Source organism: Kogia breviceps, chromosome 14, assembly GCF_026419965.1.
Source record: "Kogia breviceps isolate mKogBre1 chromosome 14, mKogBre1 haplotype 1, whole genome shotgun sequence".
Lineage (NCBI taxonomy): Eukaryota > Metazoa > Chordata > Mammalia > Artiodactyla > Physeteridae > Kogia > Kogia breviceps.
Genome location: NC_081323.1, coordinates 1790580 through 1808792, shown reverse-complemented (window position 1 = coordinate 1808792; position 18213 = coordinate 1790580). Strand labels below are relative to the sequence as shown.

Here is an 18213-nt window from a genome sequence, read left to right as displayed (position 1 = left end):
CACTCTTTCTTGACTCAACATCCACAGTTGAGAGGAGAAGCTGATTGGCCAGCTCGGCTCATAGGCCTGCCTGTTGCCCAGGGCAGGGCGTCTTGACCGACTGCTCCCCGGGACCACTCACAGTGGGGAACGATGAACCCCCCCCCCCAGAAGGAAATCGGGCCTCTGCTGCCTGAGTGAGAGCCGGGAGTGGACTCTACCCTGTTCCCACTGTCAGCAATAATGTCTTCTGTCATCCCATACCCCGAATTAAGTAGCTACCTGTCTTTGTTAATTTGGTACAACCTGAAGGGCACTTTTGAGAAGCATCTAATTCACTCTTCCCCACCAGGCAAATTTTGTAAGAACATATTCATGGCTTTCATTAATATTCATACAACTTTGAGGGCTTTTTTCCTGATTTATAAAACTCAAAGTAACTGTGAATGGCGATGTATAATAGTGTCAGTGTTAACATAACAAATGCCTTTTCCTATCACATTCTGGGTTTTTTTTGCTCATCACAGGAACCTAGTTGAAAATAATTGAAAGCTGAATTTCATTGTGCGTGGAAATTATTTCGTAAAACGCAAGAAATACAAATATCGTCAGGCCTCTTAAAGTAATGTTCGAGAATCAAGGAAGAGCCGGGGAGGGAAGAGCTGGGATCCCGACTCACCCTCAGCCCCAGGTCTGCCCCATTCACTTGAGAGAACAGTTTTATTCTGGCAGATCTTGCTGCTTGCCCAGCGCCGTGGCAAAGGGCTTTTAAATTAAACTTTGCTGCGTCACGTAGGATTCGGTTACAATTTCATGATCACTTTCAAAAGCAACTGAAGTGAAGTTCTAGTCCTGGGCCTTAGAGACACGGTGACTTTTTTAAATTTTTATTTACTTTTGGCTGTGTTCTGTCTTCGTTTCTGTGCGAGGGCTTTCTCTAGTTGCGGCGAGCGGGGGCCACTCTTCATCGCGGTGCGCGGGCCTCTCACTGCCGTGGCCTCTCCCGTCGCGGAGCACAGGCTCCGGACGCGCAGGCTCAGCGGTCATGGCTCACGGGCCCAGCCGCTCCGCGGCACGTGGGATCTTCCCGGACCGGGGCACGAACCCGCGTCCCCTGCATCGGCAGGCGGACTCTCAACCACTGCGCCACCAGGGAAGCCCACAGTGACTTTTTAAGGCACGGAACTTCAGCAATCCCTGTGTATTTGTAAAACCAGCTGGAATGAGAGCCACACCCGGGGTCTGAGATTCCCGTCAGGGGCCGAGTGAGCCCGGGGAGACACAGAGACCTCCTGGGCCCAGTCTCCCATCTGCACAAGTGGGCACAGCTTCCTCAGCCTCCCTTTCTGCTCTTCGAAGCTTCCTAGGAAGGCAGCGTGACCGAGACAAGACCTGGGAACTCTGCCCTTGATCCTGGACTACTTGTGAAACCTTCGTCTACCTCTGCGCCTTAGCAGGGGGCTCTTAGCACCTTAGCCTCTCTGCGCCTCAGTCTCCCTATCTGCAGAAGGGGCTGGACCGGGTCGTCAGTGGAGCCGACATTCTGGGACTTTTCTTTCATTGTCCCTTAAGGGGTTGCAGGGGTGTGGGGTGGAGATTCCTGGAACCCTCCTCTTCACAGGCGAGCTCGGTGCCAGCTTCAGGCTTTCGAGGCATAACAAGGACACGTAAGGAGGGAAACCCTAATTTGGGCAAAGAAGCCCGAGCTAAACACAGTGAAGAGCAGGCTGAGGAGGGGCCGTCCTGCTGTGGGTCCCATCAGCTCACCCCTCCCGGGCGCCAGCCCCTTCCCAAGCCTCCTTCCTCTCCTGCCGGAGGCCTGGGGACCAGGTGACACCACACCCCTCGGGTTCCCGCTGAGTCTCTAGAGCAGTGCCCTCTGACTCCCTGCCCCAGCCCCCCAGGGCACCCACAAAACCCTGCAGGCGCCCGCGGGTGGTCCCCCCTCCTCCTCCTTTTGCTCCAGGTTTTCACCTGGGGAGGGGTGACCACCTCTCTTTTCTCCCCCCTCCCTATTTCCCGGCTGTTTCTTTGCCCCCAGACAGTAGCCACAGGGCTGGGTGGACCGTCTCCCTCCCACCTGGGATCTAAGACCACCTGCCGCCCCCGGGGGGCCCCCTTCCCTCCGCCTCCTCCCTCGGGCTCAGAGAAGATAGTTCTCCTGTGCAAAGAGGGAGACTGAGCACCTCCTCTGTTCACCGGGCCAGGCCCGCACCTGCCATCCGTGGGGACAGACAGCACATTTGCGTCCCTAGGGCCCAGAGGGGGGTGGGGGGCGGCGTTAGCGCTCAACAGCGGCGGGGGGGGGGGGGGGCGGGGCGGGACAGGCGAGCCGTCCCTGCAGAGCTGACGGGATGACAGATACAAAACCTGAGAAAACGCTGATTCTCCGTCAGCGTGAAAATCTAGAAGCCCCAGCGTAGCGGGCCAACGTGAGGGCCGTGCGGACCAGCTGAGGCCGCGGGGAAGCTGCAAATACATTTAAGGTGAAAGAGTGCTCTTAAGTCTGGCTCTGGTGAGAGTCGGATTGTAAAGGAAAATTGGTGCAGCCTCCTGGCCGGCCGCAGTCACGGCCACGTGCAGATTTGCCTGCCTGCGTCCTGGCCAGCCCGGGGTGGGTGGGGGCAAAGCGTCTGCTGTCACGACTCAGAGCTTCTCCCTCTGCTGCAGGCAGCTCAAAACTCCCAAAACGTAACAAAAATGAGAGTCTGCAACGTGTTTTCCTGGGAAGGTCTCTGGGTTTAATATCACCCAAGGAGAAAGCGCTACAATACTTCACCGAAGAATTACATCCTTGTGGAAGAACTTGATCCTAACGGCTTTGAGAACATCTTTTAAAACACGGGGACAGGGTCAGGGAGGCCTTATTAGTGGCATGACAAAGCCATTAAGATGCAGAATAGCCATCGCCTTCCAAGAGACTTAGAGCAAAAGGAGGGAAGATCCAGTCGTGTGCATGTGCACACGTGTGTATGCTTATACGTATGTGTGCAGGTGTGGGGGGGGGTGTTTACACGTCTGTTGTATGTGCGTATTTCTGTGTGTGTACATGCATGTCCAGGAATCATGTACCGTGGTGGAAAAGACCAAACACTCAATTTTAACTGGACATTCCTGAAAATTCTTTGCCCCCCGAGTCCTTACATCAGGATCTCTCACAGACCCTGTTCTTCCCCCATTTTATAATTATCACTTTATACTACACTGAGAGGCTGTCACTTTTTTAGATCTAATTCCTCTGGTCCATGAACTGCGTGAGGGCGGGGCTGTGTCTGTCCAGCGTGATGGGGCCTGGCACACAGGACGGGCCACGTGGGCCAAGTGAAGACATCGTTGAAACGCCAGGGGCCCAGCCGCCACTGACGGCGTCCCCTGGGCTGACTGGGTCTCTGCCTGTCCTGAGGCAGGTTTTTTTCTGCAGGTCCAGTGGGATTCTCCTCCCCTTCAATTCTTTGGGAATAAACCTCCAAGGCGTTTGCAATTCAAAACCACACATGGTGACTTTTCTCCAAGTTTCAAGTTTATTCGAAATTAGGCAAATACCTTCTCCTTGGGGGAGATTCTGCCAGAATCCTGCATTTCATCCAGCCTTTCCTAAGGACGGATCCAGTCCTCCTAGCGAGGTCCCTGAGCGAACACAATGGCCAGGCACCATACGTTATTTTAATGTCGACATCACTCTAAACTAACCTTTTACCATCTGCTCTGTCCTTCAGTAACAAATGCAAAAGAGCATAATTCTCTGTGGCGTCATAAAAGTGAGATGGGTGATGGAAATGCCCGCCTCCACTCTTTATTCACGGTCCTTCCGGAGGCTTCTGTGATGTTTTTCTCATTTTCCAGACACAAATCAAGGGGAAACTGCTCTCCCCTGATCTGGTGAATTCATCTGCACAGTACTTCTTCTTAATACGGTAAACTGTGGGAGAATTCCGGGCATCCTGTGCGTATTTCAGAAGGCGCCGCCAAATGGCACCTGGAGAATTAAGGGAACGCGGCTCGACGGTCAGGATGTAATGAGATTTCTTTGCAAAAAATAAAATCTTGAAATGTGTAGCAGGTTCTCTTCGTCCGTTTCATCATTAACTTCCCTGTGAAGGACGGGCTGCCTGGCCCGGAGAGGGCGGGGTGGGGAAGCACACTGGGTGGGCTGGACGGGTCCCCCACGCCCCCAATCTCTGCAAGGCCCTATGGGCTCCCACGCCCCCCTCAATCCAGGCAGAAGGCGGGCGGTGCCCCGGCCTAGGGGTCTGTGGGGGCGACCAGCCCGGCCATTCTCAGTGGTTTTGCTCAGGGCGGACAAGGAACAGGAGAACCGGACGTGAAGATAGGAGAGGGAGGAGGGCGGAGCTAGGGAAGCCGGAGCGAAGGCGCCCGTCACGGACAGTGCGTGCGCGTGCGCGCGCGCGTTCTTGCGCGTGGCTCCTCTCGGAGGCCCCCGTCGGCCCCCAAGCAGCCCAGGTCACGCTGACCTCCATGATACCTGTGGGATGAAAGCGTTGCCTCCTTCGGACCATCGGTTCCTGATATTTTCTCTTCCCTGTCCTGTAGCGAAGGAGGTAAGAGGCCGCTATCGCCGTCGGGGCGGCTGGGGTTCCAGCCCCCACGCTCGTGCCCTGGGCAGGGGGGGGGGGGTGTCTACTCTGGTATATAAACAGTAAATGCTGGTTTAGGAAAGGTGTCCTCTATTGGACCGAATTTTCTCGGAAGTGGCGTTTTCTGGGGGATGGCTTGTTCTTATGGTCCAGGTTCAGCTGGAAAGGATGTTCATTATCAAATCTCTGTGGAGCCTCCGTGGAGACCATCCTGTGATGATTATTGTGCTACAGAAATAAGTTGCCCGAGAAAAAGCCACCCTTAGTTTCTGAGATAAATCCCACTTAGGTGTGTAGGGGGAGGAAAAGTAAATTTCTCTCTCCCCTTCTGAGTTCCTGGCTGAGACCCCCGTAATAAAAGGTTAACAGAACAAGCAGCCGGAGTTTATTAACGTTGATTGCGTCACGTATACATGGGGGAACCAGGGCAAAATGAGTAGCTCCCCAAGATGGCTGAGAATTCAAGTCTAAGAGGAAAAGGGGAGGGGAATGTAGGCCTCTCAGGGGAGAGGAAGTGACTTGTAGGAAAGATGATGGAGTCTTGGAGGAGGGATGGGAGGTGTGGTCGTGTGGCAGGTCGGCCTGGGTGTGTTTGTCTCTTCTCGCCCCCCTCCCAGGACTAGAGGCAATAATCTTCCTCAGGTGATAACCCCGCCCTGTGGGGAGGGGATCTGTGGCACCTGAGCCTCTTTGAGGCTCTGTCTCCAGGCGGATGAGGGAGCTCAGAGAAACCCCCTCCTGCACCCTGCTGGCGCTCAAGGGCCTGCAGCTGAAAACAGGCACAGCACGACCCTCACCCCCGCCTTTGACACTCCCCCAAGCAGTTTCGCGGCCTAGCAGCTGGGCTGGGGGGGGGAGGTGGGTTAGCGAGACGCCACCCCCAAATCTGCCTCTGGGTGCAGTGCCTCCATCTCACTGAACCCATCTCTCAGTAAAGTTAGCAGTAGTCTCATTTCAGGAGGCAGGGTTGCAGGATGGCTCTACAGGATGCAAACAATCAGGTGTATAATATGAGGCATTTCCATGGAAGGAAAAGAAAAAGTTAATCGTTGGAACAGGCTCTAAACCCGTTTCTGAGTCCTGGGGGCAGCCAGCCGAGAAGATTTCTGGTTGGGGATCTCACAGCATCTTCTGCAGTCTGGTTGCCTCTGATGAGGTCATTGCATGTTCCAGGGAACTTTCTGAACGTCGGCATGGCAACAGGCAGGCAGGCTGTTGGTACATGAACTGTTTCGGGGGCTTCTCTGAAGTTCATACCCAGTCATCCAGCCTTAGTTTGCAGGGCTTTGGGGAAAGGGCAGTTTTGTTCTTAGTGATTCCAAGTCAGAAAGGCAGGAGAAGGGGCTTCCCTGGTGGTGCAGTGGTTAAGACTCGGCGCTTTCACTGCCAAGGGCGTGGGTTCGATCCCTGGTCAGGGAACCAAGATCTTGCATACTGTGAGGCGTGACCAAAAAAAAAGGCGGGGGGGGGGGAACATTAGAAACGTTGGTTTGGAGAAGCACCGCCAGATATTTGAGGAAACTAGAAGAACGCGGATCCAGTCCAGTTACAGGTAGAAAATAAAACCTCAAAGACAACAAACAGGACTAGAATCTCAAGGCACAGCTTTCTACCAAAACCTAATTTTTCTCTCTACAGTCACCCACATTTCTACCAAAGGTAATCATGGTAAGACCGATTTGTTTGCAAAATAAATCTGGTCTCATTTAACGTGGCCTGACCGTTTACAAAAGTGTAGCAGAAACAGTGAAGGCCATACAGGCTCTTTGGAGGTTTGCTCTCAGGTCACACCTGAGCCCTCTCGTTTGGATGTGATGATGGCGGCTCGAGTGCAGGTTGGACCCCACCTGCTGGTATTTCTGTTCTGACCGTAACATCTCCGTCTCTGTGTGGGACTGGTTTGCAGTTACCTTACTTTGTGCTCTCAGAAGGAGAATGGTATCCAAGGAGGATTTGTAAAACCAGGGGGATTGCTTTTTCTCTTGTGTCCTCTGCTCTGGAAAACTTTCAAACACCCCCTAGGTAAGCTCACCTGACCCTGGAGCCCTTTGCGGAGGAATCGCCTAAAGAAATAGTGGTCTCTTCACGTTTGCTCTTCTTTCTAGCTGAGTTTGAAATTTTATATCTTCTCAAAAAATAAACAGTTTTGTCAAGATTTTCGACTTGGCTAACATAAAATATAAAGAATAAAATGTTCTTTTAAGTCTTATTTATTTTCTCTTAAATTTGCCAAAGGTACATCTATCTTCTTGTGGATTTTTCGCCAAAGTACAGCTCTTGAATCTATTTATCAATTCTTCCGATTTTTCTGTTTTCAGATTTAGAAATGTCTGCATTCGTCTTAATCAGTTTCTTGGGTGTTTGCCACATCCTGCTTTCTCATTCCTTTCCTTCTGGAGCTCAATGCTCAGTTCATTCACTGTAATTCTGCTTTAATGATGAAAACATTTGAAGTTAAGGGTTTGCTTCGATTCAGTCTCTGGCCAAATTCCTTGGGTTTCACTGTGTAATCGTCTCCTTGTCATTACTATTTTAAAATCACCTCTAAATGTAGTTTTGATTCCTTAACCTGTGGTTACTTCAGAATGTTTTCTAAAATGTCTCTTTAAAATTATCATTACATTTTAATTGCATTATTCTAATAAAATGTCCTGGTCAGTTTTGCTTTGTGCAATTTTTTGAGGTTTTCGTTGTGGTCTATTTTATTATAAAAGGTTGCCGTGGTTCCCTGGGCTTTGCGTTTTAAAAGTTGTATTTTCTAAAGGTGTATTCAGAGTTTTATGCTACTCTTAATTTGACCCCATCAGTTATTCCTTTCACATCCTTGTGGCCTATTTACAGTTTCCTATTTTCGGACAAGTCTTTCACGGTGTCTATGATTGTTAACTTCCCCCTATGTGACAAGAGTCTTTGCTTCATCTGAATGAAAGACGTATGTCTTATGTTTAATTCTGCTGGTGTCCTTTCTGTTTCCCAAAGACGTATGTTTGTCTAATGATCTGGTCAGAAGTGACATGTTGTTTCTGTGTAGCCCCACCCCACCCCACATAAAACACAGAATCGTGCATTTTTCTCTGTTCTTTCTGTTTCTTCCCCCAACTGTCAGGCTTTGCTAACTTACTTTGGATTCAGGACCCAGATAAGCATTATTAAATTGTTTTTTCAACAATATACAGTTTCTGTTATAAAAAAAAAAACTTTTTGCGCTTGTACTCAGCTCCATAAAACCACGTTGACAACCATTTTCAGAGCTAAGTTTCTGTGTCTATAAATACCGGCCGTGGGCCGTTTCTGTGGCAGCCCCCGTTCTTGAGATCCTTGCTGTGACCCACCTCTCAGGGCCTCTGTCAAAGGAGCAAGAACACAGGACATTTTCTGCATCTTTGCGCATCCAGAAACGTCTGTTCCCTCCTACGCGGTGACAGCTCGGGGGCACAAGTGTGTCGGGCCGCAGCCTTTTGCCCTCAGGCGTCCGTGGGGTGTGCGATGCCCTCACCCTCGTCTTTGTCGAGGTTTGATGTGCCGGGTGTCTGCACCGGGTCCTCCGCCACTTGAAACCATCACTTGCAGGCTCTTCCGTCGGTGTCATCGGCTCTGCCGCGCTCGCTGCACACCCTTTCCTCTTGGAATATTGTGTCCTGTCCTCCCCTGTCACCTGGTGGGCCACCGGACGTGCAGTGGCGGCTCTCAGTAAACTCCTGGCCTCTGCCTGCCCTTCGAGTCCCCAGAGTGGACGAAGCATTGGCTGTGGCCCCAGATGCACCTGGGAGAGGCCACGTGTGTGGCCGGCAGGTGGGGTGCACGTGGCCCCATTCACACTGCAGCCTGACCCTCCCCTCCGTGTGCTCCTCCTTCCAGATCCGGTCCGACAAAGACAGCGACATCCCCATCCGCTACAGCATCACGGGCGTGGGCGCCGACCAGCCCCCGGTGGAGGTCTTCAGTATCGACTCCATGTCTGGCCGGATGTATGTCACGCGGCCCATGGACCGGGAGGAGCGAGCCTCCTACCACGTGAGTGTCCATGGCCTCAGGTCCCTAAGCGGGGGGGGGAAGGCGCACCCAAGTCTGTATCAGAAAAGCCAGGGGCGTGTGGGGCACCACCCCAGAGTGTCTATTTCATGGGGCTGGGTGGGCCGGGAATTTGCACTTGTGACACATTCCCGGGTGATGCTGGGAGGGTCTGGGACACACTGGGCGAGCGACTGGTGGAACTGGATCCACCTAGAAGACGTGGATCCGCTCTGATGGTCGGGGGGGGAGCTCTGATGCCAGGAGCTCTGCCAGGAGCTCTGATGGTCGGGGGGGGAGGTCGAGAGGCTGCCGTGCCATCCCCGGCCTCTCTGATTGCCGGCCACGCATCCTGCAGCCCTTCCGTTCCTGCCTCTCTGAGAGCAGAAAGGCAGCTCTGAAGCCAGCACTGCTGTTTCCATCTCAGAGCTGTGCGTGGAGAGGGAAAAAGGGGGAGAAAGTGGAGACTTCGGGGTTCAGCTGAAAGGGACTGTCCACCCCTTTCCTCCTTGGCCTCACAGCCTGGTGGCCCGTGGCAGTAGCCCTGGAGCAACGCGGAAGCCTCAGCTCTCACGCCCTCTGCCCTCCGCCCTGGTGCCAGGCCCCTCTCCGGGCTCTGCATCCTTGTTTGCAGGATGAGGGTCTGCACCTGCGGAGGTCACGTGGGCTGGAGCCCCGCCCCCAGCAGGTGAGACCTGGGCACTTAACCTCTACGGCCTCAGTGCTTTCTCCTGCGAAGGGGGCGGACAGCCAGGCTGCGTCAGCGTGTGGTTCCGAGGACTCACGGGTGACCACACGTGAGGCATTTAGGACGGAGCCCAGCCCCTGGTAAGGCTGCCTTTGGGGTTATCGTCAAGACGTCGGAACTCCCAGTTCCTGGGTTGTAATTTACAAGCAAAGACCTTCACGTGAGAGCATGGACGTCACAGCCTCTGCCCGTGTTTTCCTGCTGACTGGCTCCAAGCTCACTCGGCTTCAGCCCGAGGTGCTAAGTGTGGCCGGACTCTGCTGCTGCTCGTGTTTGCTGGTCATTTGTTTCGGTTAATTGTCCACCTCCTGGACCAGAAGGAAGGCACCATGCGGGCGGGGAGCCGTCAGGCTCGTCCACACCACATCCCCTGGCCCGAGACCAGAGCCCAGCCCTTGGGGGACACTCACAACCCATTCGCAGAAGGGAGGGAGTGGGTGGGAGGAGGCTGATTCTGTCACTGGCAGCGGTGGCCTCCCCTGAGGGACTCCTGATGTCCCATCAGAGCAGGGGCACCTGTGGGAGCCCACCCGGGGGGACGGGCAGTCCCCTCTGAGCCACCAGGGTTTCCTCTCTCAGTCGATTACTTCCCTGTGTTCAGGACGGCTACAGAATTTCCAGGTCCGACACAAAATGAAACAGGGGCCCCTCCGAGCTTACTAAGGATTTTAAGACAGTGACGGCAGAGCGTTAGACCACACGCAGGCCCTTCTGAACACAGGGCCCGCGTGACTGTGCGGGTCACCCGAGGCCATGAGGCTCGTGGCCCCCTTCGAGGTGGGATCGACAGGAAGGCCGAAGCTTGAGGACCCTACCTTGTGGTTGTCTGGGCCTCCGGGGCCCCATCTGCGCCTCGGTGCAAACGGCCCAGAGCTACACCCAGTGTTACGTCCATTCCTGAGGACCCCCAGCCCCGGGCACCCCAAGAGCTGCTCGACGCCGAGGGCACCACACGCCTCCCTGAGCCCCCTTCCGCACCCCCCAGACCCGCTGCTGGGAAGGCGGGAGCCAGGTCTGGGGAAAGGAGACCCGACTGGCAGTGGTCTGGGGTCTCCAGAGCTCCGGGCCCACCCTTAGCTGCCACGGTGGGTGCACAGACCCAGCGAGACAATCCAGCCAACACGTGTTCAGCCAGCCTCGCGGCAGGAAACACACCAGCTCAACGTGACTGTTGCCGCCCCAGGGGGGCTGTGTGCTGCCACCGCAGTGCTCATGGCACGGCTCAAGGTCAGCTCCCCTCGCCTGCCAACGAGTCCGTGCTGACTGAGAGACCGAGGGGGGGAGCTGGAGGCAGACGGACAGGACCCCAGTTCCTTGCAGCTGTTGGCCAGGGGCCGCTCCCACCTCCTGACGGTACCACAAGTCTCTGACTCTCTCGCCTGCTGCTGGCCAGGAAAAGTGCTCCGATTTTAGAGGTCACGAGGCTACCTCTGTCCACCCAGACAGTCTCCCTGCCACTGAGGTCAATCCCGCCACATGACGTGACCTGATCGCGAGGTGAGCCCCGTTGCCCTCACTCCTGGGACCAGTGCCGCACGTCCTTGCGGCCCTTTTAGAATCCTCTCTGCTCCCCCGACCCCAGTTCCACCGGCACCTTTGGCTGTGGAGTGGGTGGGATGGCCTCTCCCACCTGAGAGGGAGCTGGTGAACTGTGGACACGGGTCACCGTGAGACGGCCGCGTGGAGGCCCACAGACATGAGACAGACGAGCTGTCGCTGCCCTGCAAGGTGCCTGCCCAGAAGGTTCTCTCAGGACTCCTTAAGAAGCCTTGCTGTTGGGTTCTCCCACATACCGTCACCTTGGGCAAGTTGGCTACTCTTCCTGAGCCTCCGTTTCCCCGCCTCCAAGATAGGGACCGGAGAGCACCCAGCTCACAGGTCCTCGTGAGCAGTGAGGGAGGGCAGTGCGTGTGGAGTTGTGGGGGCACCCCCGCCGGAGCCGGGGCGCAGAGAGAGCCAGAGGCTGGTGGTGACAGAAGACAGTCTCCAGAGCCCACGCGAGGCCACTTCCAGGGCCCACATAGAACGTTCCGGACCCCAGGCCCCTGGAAGAAGCCAGTGGCTCACGATTAAGACACGAAGAGCGAGCGCCTGGAAGGGGAGAGAACGGGGTCCTGCACACGGTCCGCAGGCACCCACAGTGCATCACAGGAAGTTCACTTGGCATGCGATGCTCAGATTGGCAAGTTGCAGGACGTTTCTTGTCTCCACCACCAAGACAGACCCCCGTCCCCCAACCGGCAGCTGTGTGCGCAGCCTGAGGTGGACGGGGCTTGTGGGGGGGGGGCTCTTAGAGATTTCCAGCGTACACCGTCGAATGTTATTTAAACTTGGGGTGGTGGGCGAGGAGAACCGCACCAGCCACTTTCTGTCATTGGCTCCACTCGGGCTGCTCCTGCTGCTGAGGACAGCGGCCCAAGCGGCAGTGTCACTTTAGTGAGAAGGTGACTTTAATTTTAGCTCAGAATTACCTCTTTTAAAGTCTTCTCAACCTTTGGCTCAGCGCCTTATTGCCTGGCTGCACTTGACAAGATGAAGCATGGCCCGTTGGCCCGCGGGAAGGACTTCCGCAGCAGGGCAGCTGCAGACCGGGGCTCCCGGAACTGGGGACTGACGGCGGCCGGGGCGGGTGGCTAGCGGAAACAACCGCGCAGCATCCTGAGACGTTTAAACACGACACTTCAAGCCAGTCTGCAAGGGGGCAGCCACACCACTCAGCGGGCTGCGGGTCCCAGGAATCAGCACTCATTTGTCTCCTTCTGAGGACTCAGATCACCTGGTCTGTGAAGCCAGCCTTGAGGTCCCCCTAAACACACTATTTCAAGGGTAAAATTCCACCCAGGCCTGTCGGGCTGGGGCTGGCATGCTGCAGTTAGCACGAGGCCCCTCCCGCAGGCAAGGATGGCACCGCTGCCTCTCCCCTGAGGCTGGTGGAGCGCAGAGTGCAGGGCACTGAGGGGGGCGCGTGGACAACTGTGGGTGGGGCCCCCGCTCAGAGGAACCCCCCCCCGCCGGAGGCCTGGAGCCCAGGCTCTTCTGGGTACCCTTGGCTTGGCGCCGTCTTGGTGCAAAGACCCTGAGGTCCGGTGTGTCCGACTTGGAGGGTAGCGTGATTTCCACAGAGAGACGGGGTCCGGGATACGGCTGGGTGACAATCACAGCTCTGGCCTGGAGAGAGCCCAGGCAGGTCCCTTCCTCTCTCCAAGACTTGGTTTTCCCGCCTAAATCCCGGGTCCCCCGTGGTCTCGCTCCAGCCCCCGCTGCTGCCTGCAGGGCGCAGCCACTCTGGGTGCCCCACGGAGGCCTCCACGCTTGCTGTCCTCTTGGCCCCTCGTCCAGGGCTCAGCTCCAACATCATCTGCTCTGAGAGGCCTGCCTGGCCTCCTCCCCACCCCAGCGGGTCGCTGTGGTCACACGCATCCGTATTGCTTCCTCTCCTTCCCAGAGTCCGTCTCCCTTCCACACGAGAAGCCCCAGGGCAGCCCCATGTTTCACTGAGCCATAGTCTAGGGTGCAGCCCAGTGCCTGGCACAGATGGGCCCTCGATAGGTGTTGACCGAGGGAATGAATTAATGAGTGAATGAATGAATGAAAGAAAAACATCCAAAAGTGAAGGGGTGAGTCTGAGCAGCCCCTCTGGACCCTCCAGCCCGAGTTGAGGGTATCTTCCCTTTGCACCTCGAAGTCGTTCCCAGAAGCCCCTTCCCCAGCAGAGCGGGGGGCTTCCACCCCAGGGCCCCTGGACCCCTTTTCCTCTTTGCTGCCCCAAGAACAGATAAGCCGGGGTGTGAATGGGCAGCAGGGCGGCCTCGCAGTGGATGCCCAAGTTCAAGGCCCCCGTGCGTGTCTCTCTCCCAGGCCTGACCTCTCAGCAGCAGGAGTCTAAGCCCCCAGCCCTGGCTGGCACAAATGGCCTTTCTGTAGCCACTCCAGGTGGCCGTGAACCCGCGTGGTCAATGGCGTGGGCACGGTCTGAGTGGGTCCTGGGTGGGCATCAGCGTGGGCCCTCGGGGCAGTTTCAGGCTCCCATGGGACACCCGGTTTTGCCCTCTTGGGACCCTTCCCCATTTCGACCGACAGCCAAGGCTCATGGCGTGTCCCCGGGCTGCCCCTTGGGGGGCCCGGAGCTGTCACGTCGCCACCGTCCCAGTGCTGTGGGTCCGAGGAACCTGCTTTCGGCTGTTCTGAGGCGGCCGGTCAGGTGTGTCCCCGCTGGGTGGCCGCCAGCCCTGATGGCGTGTGTGCTTTCCAGCTCCGAGCCCACGCCGTGGACATGAATGGCAACAAGGTGGAGAACCCCATCGACCTGTACATCTACGTAATTGACATGAACGACAACCGCCCCGAGTTCCTCAGCCAGCTGTACAACGGCTCCGTGGACGAAGGCTCCAAGCCAGGTGAGCCCCGGGCCCCAAGGGCGGGCAGGGGCCCCACTCCTGGGGAGGGGCCACGCAGCCCCTGCCGCCACAGTGGCCCCGTGGGACTCATCGCTGATGCGTTTATTTTAGTGGGTGTTTATGAGTACCTGCTGCATGCACTAGGGAGCGGGGTCCCTGCTCCACAGACCTCACGCTCCAGAGCGGGCACAGACGAAAGAGCTAAAACAGGGAATGAAGCTATTGCGGTGATGATTAGGCTCAGGAGGAAACCCATGGGGCACTGAGAGTCATGGGGGCGGCTGTAGATCAGGGAAGGTCCCTCTGCGGAGGCGCCCTGTGGGCCAAGAGCTGATGGGTGATAAGGAACAGCACTGAGAGAAGGGCCGGGAGGGAACCTGGGGGTGGAAAGAGCATGTGCAAAGGTCCTGGGGCAGGTCAGAGAGGAGGCCGGCCAGCTGAGTCCTCCTGGGCACACTTGAGGTTTGATTCCAAGTACAACAGGAAGCCCGTGAGAGGGCCAACTCCCCAGCCCGAGTAGGTGAGCCGAGTGCCTGAGGCCTGGGTTCCCCTCAGAGCTGACCCAGAGCCTGTCTTCCCATGGGCTCCTGTCCAGCATAAATGATAATGACCACTTTATAGTATCTGGCCTCTGGATGACATAGTGACCAAGAAGTGGGCACCCCCCTCTCCTCTTTAGACTCAAGGCCTGGGGAGGTGGAGGAAGCAGCCCCGGCCCCTTGGTGTGGAGGTGGGGGAAGCCCCAGCCGATGCTGGGGGACACCCACCCCCCCACCCCCCCACCCCCCCACCCCCCCACCCGGTCAGGGACCTGCAGCATCAGCTGGGAGCACATTACAGATGCATTGCTTGTGGCCGTACCTGCTGATTCAGACTCTGCAGATGGGGCCCTGGGGCCAGCAGCCAAGCTCCCAGGTGATTCTGCACTCTGTCTCCTGATTGGGGGTGGGGTTGGCCTTGGGACAGCTGCTCAGCTCCGGTCGAGTGGGGAGCGGGGTCAAGCACCACTGCCGAGGTCCCTGCTGGGGCTGCCGGCAGTTGCCACTAAAACATAGGACTCGAGTTACATCTGAACTTCAGAGAAACAAGGGATCATTTTTTTATGCAGGAGTATCGGGAACATACTTAGAGTAAAGGGTATTGCTTGTTGATCTGAACGTCAAATGTAACCGGGTGTCCTGCATCTCAGAGGCTGCCCCTCCCTGGCTCCCTGGCGGGCAACCATCCTGGGAAAACTTCCTGGCTCTGGGGAAGGTCTGCGGTGCCGGGCAACCTGAGGCCGGCTCCCCGGGCCTCGGAGGAGGGGTCAGTGGGCGTCCGGCCTGGGGGGAGGCGGGGCCCGCGAAAGCAAACATTTATCGACCCTTCTCCACCGGAGGCGGATGTCCTAGCTCCTCTTGGGGCTGCTGCTGCAACAAGGTGAATTGCGTTTATGATTGATTGTCTCTCAGAATTGGGGCGCTCGGGCCAGCCTGGTGTCAGCTAAGGGAATGGGATATGACATTATTTCTGCAGGCCCTGCGGGCCCCTGAGGGGCAGGGGCAGGCGGCGGGTGGCCAAATTAGCTACAAGCAGCCCAAGAAAACAGGGGAGGGCTGCCAGCAGCCAGCTCTTGAAGGATCAGGGTGGGGAGTGAGTGTCAGGCTTGGGGAGGGGCTTTCTTGTTCACAGAAGCGGCGGGTCCTCTCTCTCCAAGACCCAGGACGCTCTGTAAAGCTGCCTGGGTATCACAAATCAAGCCTCCCGCATCTTATTTTCAAACAGATGGATAGAGACGGTTTTCCCAAATGCGTAACTGCCTTTACTCATCAGGATAACAAAAGCAGCAAATGGCTCTGTCTCCCCTGGAAATCCTGATGGGAGCATCCTCGGATAGCCCGGTGTGGCCTGGGCAGGCTGAGGGCGGGCGCTGACCCTGACTAGCCCTTGATTCCCCAGACACGTTGAGCCTTTCTGGGACCTTTTGCACTAAATGTTGGCTGACTTTCGAAGCCGCGGGGGGGCCCCCAGCTCCACCTCTGTTCCAGGAACAAGCCTCAGAGGGGGCCGGTGACGCTGCCTCCTTGCGCAAAGCCAGGGACGGAGCCACACGGCGCCCCGTTGGACCCGGCCTGACGCCCTCGCTCACCCTGACGTCCCGACAAAGGGGGCGCCGCACCCTCGAGGCAGGAGGCCCCCGGGGACTCGGAAATAGCCTCTCCAGTTTCTTCCCTTACACCAGGAAATTACAATAATGGAAGGGTTGTACCCGGCGCCTTTGTGGGAGAAGGAAAAACTACCGCCAGAAGTTACTCATTATTTTCTGGAATAACAGGCTCATGAAGGGTTTCAGATGCGCGTTCTAATGGAAAACAAATGGGAATGTGTGTTCAGTATTGACTCAGCTGGATAGGAACCTTCTAAGGTTTGGGAAGTTCACGTGGGGACATCAGCAAGCCAGCTGGGGCCGGATCCCAGGCCTGTCCCACGCCACCGCACGCCCTTCCCCCAGCCCCTCAGTTTTATGAAATCGTCTCTGGCTTTGCTGCGTTGAATGGGCTCACGCACAACTGAGAAGCTCAGTTTCTCCCCGTATTTAATAGAAATAGCCACGTGTGGGTAGTGGCCGTCATGTCGGGTCCTCACCCGGACGGGGCCCCCTGAAGCTGGTGGTCACAGCAGCAGTCGTCCCCCCCCCCCCGGAGCATCCGTCCCCTCCTGGTCATTGTCCCAAATCCTGGGTGGAACTGGCCAGGGGCCACCAAGCCCCGTGGAGACTCCGTGCAATGCTGCAGATGCGAGCAGAAGGGAAAGCATGTCCGCTGACCACCCCCCCCTTTGAGTGTCTCAGCGCTGAAGCTTTGCTCGGGCGGCGCCCCGCCGCTTGCCCCCTGTGCACACGTCACCCCTGCCCTTCCAAACGCGGCCACTTCTGCAGAGCCGCCTTGACACCCACCCTGTACCGCGTCCCCCGAATCTGCCTCGCCCACCCCCTTGAGGCGGCCATCCCACACCCCCGGGCAAACGCCGTGTCTGCAGGGGCGATGGTGTCTGCACACAGGACGGGCGCGTCCACCGTTGCCACGCGCTCCCTCTGTCGTGATGGGAGGGCGGCTGATGTGCGTCCGTGTGCCGCAAACCGGGTCCTGAGGAAGCAGTGGTTTCCACCAAGGCCTCTCTCCCCGGCTTTGAAGTTGACTCTGAGCTCCTAGGTTCACATTCATAATAATTTGTAAGAATTGTGTATGTGTAATAGGGGTGTTTTCCATAAAGAAATGGAGTTTCATTGATTCCAAGTTCACCAGAAAGTGGAACCAAAATTAGGGTTCCCAAGAAGAAGGGTCCCGCTGAAATGAGGCGTGAGGGGCCTCAAGAGGGTTGTGGCCTGGTGCCCGCTGGGCCTGGGGTCCTCAGAGGCGTCTCAGGCCCCCGGGTGGGCAGGAAGCAGGAGGGCCAGGCTTTGTACAGACTTGGACCAGCTCCCCAAGTGTCACCACTCCGTTGACTCCTAAATGTGCTTCCCGTAGGGTCTCATTGGAAGAAATGTCTTTTTCAGGAATCTTTTTATTTTGACATAGTTGTGGATACGCATGCAGTTCTAAGCAACAGTACAGAGATACCCCACAGACCCTTCACCCAGTTTATCCCGGTGGTAACGTCTTTCGGAGCTGCCGTGCAGGGTCACACCAGGGTGTGACGTTGGTGCAAGCCGGGCCCTCGCTCAGACTTCAGTCTTGCCTGCGTGCGTGTGTGCGTGTGTCCGTCCGTCCGTCCGTCCGTCCATGCGGTTTTATCACGCGTGCTGATCCGCCCGACCTCCACGGTCAAGACGCTCACGGTTCCGTCACAAGCACCCTCAAGCTGCCCTTTCAGAGCCCCAGCCATCTCCCCGCCCACCCGCCATCCCTATAACCCTTGCGGTCATTCATCTCTTCTGTCTCTGTGCTTTCGTCATTGTAAGACGTTCACATAAATGGAATCATAATGGTGTGTTGCCTTGGAGCCCCTGGCTTTTTTCACTGAGCATGATTCTCTGGATACTCGTCCGAGCTGTGTGTGTCCGAAGTTCATTCCTTTCCGCTGCTGCGAAGCATGGGGTGTGGACGCGTTGCCCTCGTTCACCCTCCGAAGGGCATTTGGGTTGTTCCCAGTGTGGGCCCGTAGTAAACCTCCAAGATCTTTCACTCCCGTACCGACGTTCGCCTGAGCATGAGTTTTCATTTCTCTGGGACAGATGTCCAGGAACGCGGTCCCTGGGCGGCCCGGGGAGCAAGGGTTCAGCTCTGCAAGGGGTGGCCACGCACTTTTCTGGAGTGACGGTACCGTCTTCGGTCGCACCACGTGAGGGGCCCGGCGTCCCCACGTCCTCGTCAGCGTCGGGTGGTGTCGTGTCGTTTTAGCTGTTCAGAGGGGTGTGTGGTGATGTCTCGTGGTGGTTCCCATTTCTCTCTCCCTGACGGCTGACGATCCTGGAGAGCTCACCCTGTGCTTGTTTGCCGTCCGC

The 18213-nt window shown here is 56.8% G+C and overlaps 1 protein-coding gene across 1 annotated transcript in view; it reads left to right on the top strand.

Moving 5' to 3' along the window:
• Window positions 1-18213, top strand: part of CDH4 (cadherin 4) — a 560279-nt gene that overhangs the window by 477639 nt on the left and 64427 nt on the right. Inside the window, exons 5-6 of the mRNA XM_059036614.2 lie at window positions 8433-8588; window positions 13586-13730. Coding sequence (XP_058892597.1) covers window positions 8433-8588; window positions 13586-13730 — 301 coding nt within the window. The remainder of the gene's footprint in view (window positions 1-8432; window positions 8589-13585; window positions 13731-18213) is intronic.